The sequence below is a fragment of the Camelina sativa genome, chromosome 4 (assembly GCF_030686135.1).
Source record: "Camelina sativa cultivar CO46 ecotype springtype chromosome 4, ASM3068613v1".
Classification (NCBI taxonomy): domain Eukaryota; kingdom Viridiplantae; phylum Streptophyta; class Magnoliopsida; order Brassicales; family Brassicaceae; genus Camelina; species Camelina sativa.
Window position 1 is genome coordinate 28,301,547 of NC_141883.1, and position 13,585 is coordinate 28,315,131.

Sequence of the window (13,585 nt, forward strand, 5' to 3'; positions counted from 1 at the left end):
GTATTGTATTTAATTTTGACAACATTGCTAATTTAAAAAAATTCACAAATTATTCCTAAATTTCACATACAAAATCCACTATAAAAAAAAGATCAATGTACTTCTACATGCTGGAGAAAATAAAGATCGATTTAATATTAGTCCATGCATGAATCATGATATGAATTTATGAACTCAGTCGCATTGCCGTCTCAACATATATTGGTTATCATATCCGGATTAGATGTGGTTTACCACGGTTAAATCGGTTAAGCTACAACAGTAATTATTAATGGTGGACTAATACAATAAAATGACAGTTATATTAATCGGTTAAGCCCTCATATTGAACCGAATAATCTATTTCCATATAAACGGGAGAAATATGAAAATTATATATGTTAATGGGAAAATAAAAATAAAAGACTTTGTTAAGGTGCTTAGACCGACTCAGTAACTGGTTCGACAGTGCACATTCCACACAGTTAATCATTGTATAATTCGATTGCGTTGGTTCTTATAAGTAGTGACGATGAAAACTTGCGTGAATATTTACTCTCTTTTTTTTTTGTTTGTTTGTTGTTTACATCGTGAAATACAACACGATATGGACCACAAAAACGAGTGGATTGCTACTTATTAATTAGTACTCACCCAGTAGTCATGTGTCGGTAACTACAATAGTATATACAACAAACCAACTTTACGATATGGACCACAAAAACGGCTCAATATGGAAATAGATTATTCGGTTCAATATGATGTTTGAGGAGAAGAGTATCGAAGATAAGGGTATAAAAAGGAAGAGAGAAGAAAAACAGACCGCAGAGCTTGGGGAAACTGGTATGTCGAAGCCAGCTCAATCTAGCAATATTAGTTGTTTCGTGCCAAATTTTTATCATATAATTGGTAATTAATTTGTAGATGAGAGTTGCAATGGTCCAATAGCTGATATCAATGATACAAGGACTATCTGCACCGATGCTGATGTCGATGATCAGCCTCTCGCTGCTTGGAAAAGTTCACCTACTGGTTCGATAATATTCTCAACATACTTAAAGCTTAGATGCATCTCTTTGAAAACTGTCAGGTAGTATATATGCTAAAGCAATTCGTTTTTTTTTTTTTTTGGTTTTGCGTTTATCTATCCAGAGCTACCCTTTGATCATAGCTCGGTTGTGGTGAATAATGCTGCTGCTGCCACCGATGTTGAGGAAACACAAGGAAATAATACACTAATGAGTTTGCCTTTTGCAAAGAAGTCACCGTTTTGGAAGGCGTATGAAACAGTACCACAGAACACAGATTCCACATTTTGGCCCATTGTTTGAGGCTAAAGAAGATCCCCCAGCGTGCTGCACCGGCGTTAGAAACCTTAACAGCATGGCCCGTACGACCCCAGACCGTCAGCAAGCTTGTAACTGCATTCAAACCGTCGCTAGAGGCCTAGGCTCTGGTCTCAACGCTGGCCGTGTAGCTGGAATCCCCAAGGCATGTGGAGTCAACATTCCTTACAAGATCAGCACCAGCACCAACTGCAAGACGTATGTTAATCTCTCACTCTATGTCAAATATATGTTATAACTTGTTTTTGGGTTAAAGATTTGGAATGGTTATATATATTAACGGTGTTGTGTTAATTTGTATGTGGTTTTGCAGCGTAAGGTGATGGACTGATGGGCGACGGGTCACAGATGAAGCTATACTAGCGCGACGTTTCGAATATTATATAAAAAGGATGAGATATCATATTAAAATAAGATGTTCGAATGGCTGTTTTTAGAGTTTTTAATTTCCCCTGTCCTTTTCTATCGGCGGCGTTCACATAATGTGATCGTCTGTACTATGTTCGCAAACAACGTTATATGATATTTCAAACTTGGAATTTAAGTTGTTCTCTATCTTCTTCTTACTAAAAGCATGCTTTAGTTTATTTTGATCTGTTTTGCTTTTTTTAGGTTAATATGCATTACAGTTGGGAAGTATCGTACTTCTACATGTTTTTAAATTTAATAACGGAAATCTTAAACCAAAATCCACACTAATTATAGGACTTTGAAAATCTAAAAATATTCGTCACTAATTGGTACGTGATGGACTAAACAAACAAAGTAAACGGGACATTCTCCAAGTTTTGTATATATATATATATATATATATATATATATATATTAGATTAGGATCCGTCCGATGTGCGGGTTTAGAGTTTTTAAAATAAAATAAAATTTAACGAAGAATATAAAATAAATATATTTAGTAAGTAAAAACTATCTATAAAAATAATTGATATACAGAGTTGTCCAATGTGATATTTGGTGTAAAAGATGCGATTCTGCGGTTGAGACTATTAATCATGTTTTCTTTGAATGCCCTCGCTCATGAAGTTTGAGATTTATCTCCGGCTCTGGTCTTGTCAGAGGGTTTTCCATATGAGTCGGTGTACTCGAATTTGAATTTTGTTTTCTAGAGGGGTGCCTCTCAACAAGGTGATCCTGATCAACTTCTTCAATTACCATGGATTTTATGGGCAATATGGAAGGTCAAAAGAAAAAAGTTTTTCAAGGTTTAGAGATCGAGGCAAATGATATAATTGCTCAGGCTTTGGGCGATAAGTTAGCCTGGGAAGAGGCACTCTCTTTTATAATGGTCATGTCAGCTCCATCTCGGTCTTCGGATGTCCAAGTTTCTTCACATGGTTGTCAGATTGATGGTTATTGGAAAGCAACCAATGTGCATTCAAGATAGGGGTGGTGGTGTTGCGTTGGTGAAGAGCGAACCTTGTTGTTGGGGGTCAAGTGTCTAAGACGAAGCTCCTCCCCCCTACATTCGGAGTTAGAAGCGTTTTTGTGGGTCATGGAGCGAATACGTGTTGCAGGGATCGCTTGTCAACATTTCGAGACTGATTATGCTGAGTTACTCACTATTGTGCAGTCCCTTAAGATTGGACGTCCTTCTCCAACCTGCTCAGTGAGTTTAACTCGCTCGAGTCCTTCCCACTATTCTATATCTCTTGGATCCCGCGTGCGTCAAATACGAAGGCAGATTGTCTTGTCCTTGCTTTACGTTCTCTTATCTCTGAAGTTTTTTTGGTAAACTCTGTCCCTCCAGTTTGAACAACTAACCGAGGAATTTCCTTTTAATTTATTGTTTGGTTGAAAAAAAAAGGTAAATAGATGCACTTTTAGTTAAAAAAAAAAAGTTCTAGATGAGTTCAAAGTTATTAAAATTAAATTAAATTTAACAAAGAATATATATATATATATATATATATATATATATATATATATTTTATTCTTTTTATAAGTATAAACAATGTATAAAAGTAGAGAGATAAACTTTTAGTTATAGAAAATAGTTGTTTTTTTTTGCTATAATACACTAATATATATCCATTTACAAATCTACTATATACATTACCACTAAAAGTGTATTTGTACACACAAATATATTTTACTGTTAAAATATAATCTTTAGTCTTTACTATTACCAACAAATTATCTTTATAAACACATTAAATAACCTATTATATGCTTTTTCACTTTAACATTTTTATAGTAACAAAAAATCATACGTTTATATTACATACTCCTATCTTATATTTTACAATAGCTGTCTTTTTGAATAAATTATTTGATTGGTGAAAAAAATATGAAACAATCTATTTTATTTTTTTTACTTCAACCATCTTTTTCTTTATAAAAAGGTGAGTATTTACATTTCTTTAGAAACAGTAATTAATTGTCTATTTTCACAATCACTTTTTTTTATCTTATATAAAAAGTAATCCTTTTTCTTGTAAAATTAGGAACTTAAAATTAAAATAAATTAACTATATTAATATTTTGAATTTCTGATATATATATATATATAATTTCCTTATAATGATATTCTAAAATTTTTAAATTTGTTTAAATTTTATTATTTTCTTATTATTGCCTTTTAATATTTCTTAAATTGTTAATAGTTTTGTTTTATATTTGGAAGTTTACAAAGGCTTTTTAAAATAAAATTAGGTTTTATTTTCTCTATTTGACTTTTATATAAAACTTTTTTATGATAGGTTTTGAATTTTTACATTTTTATTTTTTAAAATTTTAATAAATTTAGAATTGAAATGTATCAACATCTGATTGATACAATTGACATGTGTCACGATCTTGTTAATGAGTAATTTTGACATCAAACTTTATATAATAATATATATATATATATATATATATATATATATCATCTCCAAATTTGTAATTATTAACTTGTTTTTAAACCCAAAAAAAACTTGATTTGATAACCGAGAAAAAAATGGATTGCTTCCTTAATTCGTGTGTTACCCCACTAAATTTATGAAAAAAAACAAAGTTATACTATAATTATTAGCGATAGGAAAATTTGGTGTTTGTAGTGTGTTTGCCTGTTTGGTTTGGTGTAGCTACATTTCGTCACTACCACTAAATATGGAACTTTGTTAGATTCTGCTTTAAATGCTTCACTTCTGCATCTCTCAACGATATTAAATTCAATGATATGGATGCGGCATGGTAGATAGATCGTAATGGTATATATAGTCTCTCTTAATGGGTTTAATTTGATTTTTAATACTAATATGTAAATTTTGCCGGAGACTATACCAAATGCGACCATAAATCTCGTAAACTATGGTCTTGAATGGTAACACACCATTTGCGGATTTCAAAGTTTTTTTTTCTGAAAAGTACTTTGGTCACCAATCACAAAACACGTTGTCATTTGCGTTTTTGTAAGAAAAAAAAAAACTAGCTATTTGCGGTTTTGTAGATGTGTAATTAACTCATGCACCGCATTTTTTTGGCTATGTATCAATTAGCCAGCGGTTTGTGTCAAATTCCGCACTACCAACATATTTTTTTGATTTTTAATTTATGATTGGGAAAAGAAAGTTAAATATTCAACATATATCTTAATAATGACTCTATGCTAAATGTATTCTATAATTTATGGTTTTTACTTTTTTTTAGATCAGTTAAAATATTTAAAATTTATCAGTATACTAAATTTGATTAACAAAAAAACTTATAAGAATTTAGAGCTACATTCTACCAATAAAAAAGAATTTAGAGTTACATTAATTATTAAATATTTACTACTTCCTGTTTTAAATTTTTTTCATTTACGATTTTTATTTAAAAATAAATTTTGGTATTTAAAATTTAGAAATTAAATTTTTATTTATTAGTAATAAAAAGGTGAAAAATATATAATTATAATAGTTATTAAAAAAATAATATGAAATCCGTACCGCAAATTGTTTTCACCAATCAAACATTATTTTGTACCGCTTATTTTGGAGTAACCATACTTGTTCTGCAAATACATTTATTCTGCACATACCGCAGTTGAACCGTACCGCACTATCAAATTATATGTCCTGCATTACTAAATCCGCGGTTACCATTTGAACCCTATATATGTCTCTATTATATGTTCTAGCCCTCGACATATAATCTGAAACCGAACAAACTAATCCGAATTGATCCGAAAAAACCGATTTCGATCGGTTTTGGTTTCTCTGTTAAAATCGATCGGTTTCTATATTACTTGTGATTCGGATTTCAGTTTTAAACCGATCCGAATCAAAATCTGATTGGTTATCTACTAAACCAAATACACAATTAACGTTTATATATTTAGGTTTAGGTATTGATATTATTTTCGGTCCTCTGTTAGGAGCCTATTAGTTGTAAACGAATCTTTTATAAAAATTTAAATTTGAATCACTAAAAGGAGGACTCGAACCTCAGACCTTATGGTTAATGGCCACACGTTCTAGCTATATGAGCTATTCCAACTTTCTGGTTTTACTTTCCGAATGATATATATAAGAGATTACAAGTTGTCCCTCTCAATCGTCTACTGAGAAGTATTTAAGCTAAACATCATCTCTTCAGCCTCCTTAATTAGCTTCGACGATCTCGCTTCAATCTACTTCATGTATCCCAAGATCTCCTCACAAACTTGACTTCGCCTTCTTCTCGATCAGTCCTCTCTTCATGGGCTCGTTCCCGGCCCAGTATCGTCCTCGGGACCCAAAGCTTTATGGGCTTTGTTACTGAGTTTCAGGTCGGCGAAACCCAACACCAACAAAATCCGAATCCAAACGAACCCGAATCGATTCGATCCAATCCAAAAAACAGTCGGATTCTAAATGGATTCTATACATTCCAATCCAAAAAAAAAAAAATCCGAAAAATCTAGTCCGAACCAAAAATCCGAACGCTTACCCAGTCTTAGTAAATTATGAAAGATTAATTCAGTGTTGACTCAAGATTTTAGAAACCAAAATGCATATTAAAAGTTAAGCGGATAAATAAGATTGGTTTAACCTCGGTGAAGGGGTTAAGAAAGATTGGTTAAATTTGAAAGACTCTAAATCAGTTAGAAGTTCTGCTTTGCTGCGAAGCTGTTTTCTTGATTTTGATCCCAAACGCTTTCAATGTGTTTCGAGATATTTTCTTATTGCACCAATCGCTTTTACTTAGGTATTTCCAAATGTTCCGACGTCGTTTTCGAAAACATCTTTTTGTTGTTGTTGTGCGTTTTAGACAAACCCTTTGAGAAAAATACTTTACTTCGTAGTTGAAGCATTCACGACAACACACATAGAGAGCTTGGAATTCCTAAAGTTTAAGTCTCTCTCTCATTCTCTAATCTCTGCTTCGCCGAAGACTTCTCTCACCAAGGCGATGAGCATCCCAATGGAGTTAATGTCCATCAGAAACCCTAATTCGACCTTGCTTTACAGAGCTCATTCTCGTCCGCCGGTAGCTCTCTGTGCTCCACCACGTCCTCTCCTCCCTAGCCGACGACATTTCACTGCTCCTCGAGCTGTTGTTTCGTGTACAAGTATACGTTTCGGCTTTAGCTCACCTTGCTGTCCACAAGTCTTGCCTAATCGATCCGTCGTTGCTCTCGCTGCATCCCACGAAGACTCGGTGAGTAGTGTGTGCTAGTGCTCAAAAATTTCTAATTTCCTATGTTGGGTATCTCGCAAGTTAGAAGCTTTATCTTGTAAATTGCTCCGTGGCTCAAAAAGAATTAGACTTTTGGTGAAATTTCATTGATTAAGCAATATGATCTGCTAATTTCAAGTGAGGTGCAATACTTTGGGGGTTTGAAATTGGCATTTTTTTGACTAATATTTGCTATCAAATGATCTTTGCTTAGCTAAAGAACTTGTTTTGATTATTACCCTTTATCGCCATTGTTCAATTAGGAAGAATCAGGTGTTGAGGTAGAGAAGGAGAAGAGTGATGATGAAGATGGTACATCTCAGGAAGCATGGAAAAAAACTCTTGAGTCTTTTAAAGAGCAGGTAGCAAAGATGCAGAGCGTGTCATCGGAGGCATACTCTGTTAACTCTCAAAAGGCGATGACAGTATTGAAGGAAACTTCTGAACAACTTAGGATTCAAGCGGAAAAGGCGAAAGAAGAGTTGGGTACAAAAGCTAAAGTGGTTGGCGAAGAGGGTAGAGAGTATATTTTGAAAGCAGCAGAAGAATCACCCTCAGATGTGAAAGAGATCGTTGAAGCATTCGCCTCCACTGAGGATCTGAAAGATGTGTCCCGAGCTAATGATTTTCATGTTGGAATACCCTATGGTTAACATCTTTTATATCTTGATCATCGTTTGTAAACTTTTGTGGTGCGTAGTAATCTAGGAACGAGATGACAATGTTTGTTTACTTTTCAGGTCTACTCCTGCTTGTGGGTGGGTTTATTAACTTTATGGTATCGGGAAGCATTCCAGCCATCAGGTTTGGAGTCATTCTTGGTGGAGCTCTTTGTGCACTGAGCTTGGCTAGTCTAAAGTCTACTAGGAAAGGAGAATCATCTACCAAGTTCTTAAAAGGACAGATGGGTTAGTAAAGTTTTTCATCTGTATTGATTCTTTCGCATATCATTCACAAAGCTAGCCCCAATTACTGAACTCTTTTGTTTGAATTACTTGAATTTGTGCTTTTGAAGTTTTGAATTTGATAACTTTGATAACCCCTCTGACATGCCAATTAGCTAATCATGAAAGAATTAGTTAGAGTTGCATTATTGATTTGTATAGAATTGAGTTTTCAAGAGATACTTGTTCAATCCTACAGTTTTATTTTTAGTCAGCAAATTATATTTTCACCAATGTGATATGAGGTTGTCCCCGACATGTCGGTTTGAGATTGGATGACAAGCAAGTTTGTTGACTACTCATTTATTGCCGTGTTCTTCTTATGTTCAACAGCTATAGTGGCAATCATATTTTTGAGAGAGTTGCGGTTGCTACTGTCTCAGGTAACTCACACTTCCTAAAATTATATTTCAAATGGCAATGGCTTTTAACTAAACATTAATCCACTCTCCTTTTTCTCTTTCTACAGAAATCGGCGTTCTTCGGTCTTTTTACCACCATTACAAGGTACACTCTCAAAACCAATCATTATACATTTGCAATTTCATAAACAGCCTAAACACGATAGGAAGATGATTGCGAAAAGAGCCTAAGCTAAACCCCAAAGAGATATGTTAATGAATATTTAGTCATACTTTTACACATTTACTTTTTCGTAAACCGACCAAAGTTCCTAATCCTATATTCAAATACTCCATGGAGAAAAGAAAACACACTTTTGCATATAATGGTAAATTAGGATTCTTATGAGAAAGAAGGCTTAAAAATATGTTGGATTACTGTTGCAGTGGTGGTGTGTTAGCATTTTACTTGTACAAGATGGTGGAAAAGAGAGAAAAAGGACCAAAGATAGAAGATGGAGGAGATGAAGATGAATCAGCCGATGGGTTTGTAAGAAGTGAAGGATAGAGATACGATTATGGTAAGAGAATGCTTGTGTCTGTTTGTCAACATAAGCATCCTATAATCCAAACTCCCCCCTCCGTGTCACTCTTTTCAAGTTGTGTAGTACAATTCTTTTTGCGATCAGTCATCTTCAAATTGAGTATTTGGATTGGTCACTCATTTCACGATATATCAACAAACAATAACATGAAGATGTGTTAAACAAAAACAAATAATGAATTTTTTTATTAGAGAAAAATCCGTATTAATAAATTGCTTTTGAGGGGAAAAAAATGTATAGCTCTGGCCCAATAAGGGCCTTGTTGAGTGAGCCCATGTTTGATGGGATAAGGAGGAGGAGAAAGGGCAGAAGCGTGAATCTAGTAGTATCCATAGACCTAGCCACGTGATCGAGACCGTTGATTCTCCAAGGTTTTAACTGAAACCGTTGATTGCTTCGTCTCGGTTGTATAAATAAATAAGGAAAAACTAAACACAGTTTCAGTCCGTAATCTCTAACCTTCTTCGTCGCGACTTATTAAAACGAGGTTCCGCCGAACCGAACATCTCGCTTATCCTTGTCCATTCGTGAGAGACTTTTGTTCTTTTTTGTTGTTCTGAGTCGGTTTGGATCTGTCGGTGTTGGCGCTTTGTTGTTGGAGCTAAGGGGGACGATGGAAAGTGATTTGATTGAATTGTTCGAAGGAGCGAAGAAGGCGGCCGATGCGGCAGCTCTCGACGGTGTTGCGTCATCAGGTCCGGAGGTTTCGAGATGTCTCGATGCCTTAAAACTACTCAAGAAGTTTCCTGTCACATACGATACGCTCGTTGCGACTCAGGTTTTTTTTTCGGTTTATCTCTCGTAACCCTAAATAAATGATTTGATTGTTTTACATTTAGGAAAAAGTTTATATCTTTCTCTTTTTTTTTTTCGATTGATACGTATTTAGATTGGAGGGGTTTTTTTCTGGGTGTTGATTGCATAATCTCGTTGCATTGACTTGTGTTGTTGTTACCTTAGATTCTTAATTAGGGTTAAATTGATTTCATCTGATTTTTTTGAAGAAAAGAGTAACTTTAAATCAACAGATGAAGAAGCTTGACCAAACTGCTTAGTGCTTTTGTATGAGAAATCAAAACCCAGTTTGGACATTGAACTCAGCTCTACATGTTAGGGTAAGGGAAACAAACCCAAATTTGGCACATATGATTTACTTGAGAGTGATCAATGATTGCACTTGTTTATATAATGAATCGAGTCATGGCATTATAGACATACATTTTTTTTTGGTTTGTCGTGGTTTGGAAAAGTATGCTATACGCTTATTGTTGATACTTTATCCTCGGGAATGTTGATAGTGCGTGTATTGCCTTAGATAAAGTTATATTCTTTACTTGCTTGCAGGTGGGAAAGAAGCTGAGGTCTCTTGCAAAACATCCTGTTGAGGATATCAAAACCGTAGCTACTGATCTGCTTGAGGTATGGAAGAAAGTTGTCATTGAAGAGACTGCCAAGGCTAAGAAAACCGAAAGCACAAACGGTTGTAAAGCTGCAACTGTCAAAGAGGCTAAGGTGAATAAGATGGATGTTGAGAAGCCTTCAAATCCCGCTCCTGTTAAAGTCCAGAAACTTCAGAGGGGTGATTCGGCTAAGAGTATCAAGGTTGAGAGAAAGGAAACAGACAGCAAAGTCACTACCGGTGTCAAGATAGAGAGAAAGGAACCAGACAACAAAGTCACTACCGGTGTCAAGGTTGTGAGAAAGGATTCAGACTACAAAGTTGGTGTCAAGATAGAGACTAAGGAACCAGACAACAAAGTCACCAATGGAGCCAAGATAGATTTCCGTGGTCAGGCTGTAAAGGATGAAAAAGTCTCAAAGGAAAGCCAATCAAGTATGAAAGCTCCAGCCAAGGCACCTAATGCTCCTCCAAAACTAACTTCAATGCTCAGATGCAATGATCCTGTGCGTGACAAAATCCGTGAGTTGCTTGCGGATGCCTTCGTCAAGGTTGCTGGAGAAGCTGATGACTATGAGAGAGAGTCAGTAACTGCAAGTGATCCACTCCGTGTTGCTGTCTCAGTGGAATCACTCATGTTTGAGAAATTGGGTCGCTCAACTGGAGCTCAGAAGCTCAAGTACAGATCTATAATGTTCAACCTGAGGGACAGTAACAACCCAGACTTAAGAAGAAGGGTTCTCACCGGGGAGATTTCACCAGAGAAACTCATCACATTGTCAGCTGAAGAAATGGCAAGCGACAAGAGGAAACAAGAAAACAACCAGATCAAAGAGAAATACCTGTTTGATTGTGAGCGTGGTCTTGCAGCAAAAGCATCTACTGACCAGTTCAAGTGCGGGCGGTGTGGTCAGCGCAAATGCACCTACTATCAGATGCAAACAAGAAGTGCTGATGAGCCGATGACGACTTATGTTACATGTGTTAACTGCGACAACCACTGGAAGTTCTGTTAAGGAAATCTCTGTGTGTCTTTCTATTTCATGAGACCCATGTGAAGACATAGAGAGGCTCTGATTGATTTATCAGGAGCTCTATGTCCATTTGCCAGCATTCTGAGAATGTTCTGGCTCTGATGTTGTTTAAGGATATCGTTCAGTGTCTTAGAGACTAGTAAGTAGGGGTATTTACTGATTTAGGTGTTTGTAGCTCTTATTTATTTTGCTTCTCTTTGTCCAAACTGTCAACTCAACTTTCTTGCAGATTTTACCAAATTTTGAAGTTTTTTTATTGTTTTGTTTTAGATTTTTGTGTATGTGATATTGGTCGATAAGTATCAATATGAGACTGCTGAGAACAGAGATTGAACTGCAAAAAAAAAAAAAGAGACTGCTGAAAACAGAGGATTTATATGTTCTCTATCCGATACGGAGGAACAAGTCACAAAACATGTATAGCATCATTGTGAACATGACATGTATACAAGTCATCGCATTAGACATGTATATCATTGTGAACAAAGTCATGTTTGAATAATCTTATATTCATTTTCTCTATCAGACACAGCGGGAGACCTAAGCTGAATGATAAACAATAGATTCATAACTTCTAGCCGAATATGTCCCATTCTTCATCATCCAAATCTCTTTCTTTCCTACTGGATCTATTGTTTCTCCTTCGCCGTCTTCTATAGGATGAACTTTCAAGCTCTTCATCATCAGAGTATTCACTACCAAACTGAGTATCCCAGAGTCCCTGTAATTAAAAATCTTTCTTCAATCATCTATTTAACACTACATAAAAATCCCAAGGCATGCCATTACAAGACCTATACCTTAGTCAACCTCTGTTTTCTAGAGGCTGCAGCTTCGTGAACCACAACTATGTCTTGTAAGACCTCGATTATGTCTTCGACATCTAATCTGTATGTACTCACCTGCATTATCACATACGCAGTAGTTAATCATAACATTGTGCTAGTCCTAGATTATATACTTGTGCTTCGTTTTAAGCAAGAAGGGAACAGGAAGGGATAAGTTGACCCACCAGGCTTGATGGTATGATGGTTACCCCGAAGGAATCGAGCTCAAGCGATTCAACTATTCCTGAGTTAATGTTGAATGAGTAACCTCGAACCTAAAATCAATCATATGCTTTTTAGCTAGATATTGGCAAAGAGACAGACATCATCACTGAATAAGATATAGAATGATTACTAAACACCTTTCCAATGTTTCGGCCTCCTTGTGTCACTACTCTGTAACCTACCTAAAACAAAAGATGAGAACTCAATCTTAAGACTTGCTTAAAGGTGGGTAAGTCACAAGACAGCACATAAAAAGAGACATAAGAAGACTATAAAATATATATATACCAGTGTTTCAAGTCCAACCATCTTGAATTCAGTATCCAATACAGTCTCATTGTTTACAAGCACAACATCACCCACCTACAAAGATCTTAACTATAAACTTGAGATGTAGTAGACTCATCTCCAGAGGAAGTCAGTTTCAACAAAAAAAAAGGAAACCAAACACAGTAGTTAGTAGTACCCTGGTAATGTCTTTGAGCATGAATCTGTCAGATTCTCCAGATAGCAAACTTGGTTTAATATCAACCACCAAAACCAACCACTGAAACAAAAAATCTCAGAATGATCCAGCTCATTGCAGTACCCAAATTTGGTAAAAAAAAAAAAAGAGGCAGACTTTGAAACTCAGTAATGATGGAACCAAAGGTAATGACTTTAAGAAAAAGAACTTACAGAAGTAGTGTCAACCCAGAGCTGAGAGATAAATCCTAAACTCAGAGCTGACTGAATACTAACAACTTGCTTAGCAACAAGATTCGATCTCGCCGTCGTCTGTTTAAATCCTCTCGAAGCAGTGTTGTTGTTACTCAGATCGTTTCCATCAACTAGTCGAATCAAATCACCCTCTCGTGGTAATTCTGCGCTTCCACTCTCCACAGTTTGATCTTCTTCACTAGGTAGTGATGATGAACGCAAACAAGACACGAAATTGTTGTCACTCGATTTCTCTCTAAAGCTGAATTGCCCGAGAAACGCAGACTTATCCGAACATCGAGCAGCTCCTCTTCTCGACGAGGAAAAAGTATCAATTTTGTGGACTGAGACATGATTCCTCGTTAATGAATTGATGAGCCTCCATCTAACACAATTCTCTGAATTGGGTTTCACCACCAGTCGAGCATTGAGGAGGACTGGAAGAGAAAGGAGGAACAAGGAAGAAGAGCAATTGCACATTACCCACCTTTAGAGAAGTCCTTTGAATTCAACTCTCTCTCTCTCTCTCTCTCTATGTGGACTAGAGAA

At 35.7% G+C, this 13,585-nt stretch overlaps 4 protein-coding genes across 12 annotated transcripts; 3 read left to right on the top strand and 1 right to left on the bottom strand.

Annotated features, from left to right (window-relative positions):
• Window positions 1-652: 652 nt before the first annotated feature.
• On the top strand, window positions 653-1,850 carry LOC104782292 (DUF724 domain-containing protein 6-like). Its single transcript, XM_010507179.3, has 4 exons — window positions 653-822; window positions 904-1,011; window positions 1,132-1,523; window positions 1,639-1,850. Exons 1-3 carry the CDS (start codon window positions 738-740, stop codon window positions 1,308-1,310), a joined length of 372 nt encoding a protein of 123 aa, XP_010505481.2. The 5' UTR covers window positions 653-737; the 3' UTR covers window positions 1,311-1,523; window positions 1,639-1,850.
• Window positions 1,851-6,403: 4,553 nt separating this feature from the next.
• LOC104782296 (protein FATTY ACID EXPORT 3, chloroplastic) lies at window positions 6,404-9,050 on the top strand. The gene is made up of 6 exons (XM_010507183.3): window positions 6,404-6,944; window positions 7,226-7,610; window positions 7,703-7,870; window positions 8,240-8,289; window positions 8,376-8,413; window positions 8,695-9,050. The coding sequence occupies exons 1-6, from the start codon at window positions 6,696-6,698 to the stop codon at window positions 8,813-8,815; spliced, it is 1,011 nt and encodes a 336-aa protein (XP_010505485.1). The 5' UTR covers window positions 6,404-6,695; the 3' UTR covers window positions 8,816-9,050.
• A 205-nt stretch (window positions 9,051-9,255) lies between these two features.
• Window positions 9,256-11,541, top strand: LOC109124785 (transcription elongation factor TFIIS). 2 transcript variants are annotated; one of them, XM_010507188.3, is made up of 3 exons: window positions 9,491-9,630; window positions 9,881-9,967; window positions 10,197-11,541. In XM_010507188.3, the coding sequence occupies exons 2-3, from the start codon at window positions 9,917-9,919 to the stop codon at window positions 11,265-11,267; spliced, it is 1,122 nt and encodes a 373-aa protein (XP_010505490.1). In that variant the 5' UTR covers window positions 9,491-9,630; window positions 9,881-9,916; the 3' UTR covers window positions 11,268-11,541. The 2 variants fall into 2 exon arrangements, with proteins under 2 accessions (XP_087367825.1, XP_010505490.1); XM_087511699.1 differs by lacking the exon at window positions 9,881-9,967 and having other exon boundaries at window positions 9,256-9,630.
• Window positions 11,542-11,641: 100 nt separating this feature from the next.
• LOC104782300 (uncharacterized) lies at window positions 11,642-13,580 on the bottom strand. 8 transcript variants are annotated; one of them, XR_015597588.1, is made up of 7 exons: window positions 13,016-13,516; window positions 12,804-12,884; window positions 12,626-12,700; window positions 12,475-12,515; window positions 12,298-12,387; window positions 12,086-12,187; window positions 11,642-12,006 (listed from the first exon to the last, which is right to left on the bottom strand). XR_015597588.1 is itself a non-coding variant. In XM_010507194.3 (7 exons), the coding sequence occupies exons 1-7, from the start codon at window positions 13,514-13,516 to the stop codon at window positions 11,860-11,862; spliced, it is 1,041 nt and encodes a 346-aa protein (XP_010505496.1). In that variant the 5' UTR covers window positions 13,517-13,580; the 3' UTR covers window positions 11,642-11,859. The 8 variants fall into 8 exon arrangements, 3 of the variants coding, with proteins under 3 accessions (XP_010505496.1, XP_087367826.1, XP_087367827.1); XR_015597590.1 differs by having other exon boundaries at window positions 12,626-12,710; XR_015597589.1 differs by having other exon boundaries at window positions 12,475-12,519; window positions 12,626-12,710.
• Between the last annotated feature and the right edge of the window lie 5 nt (window positions 13,581-13,585).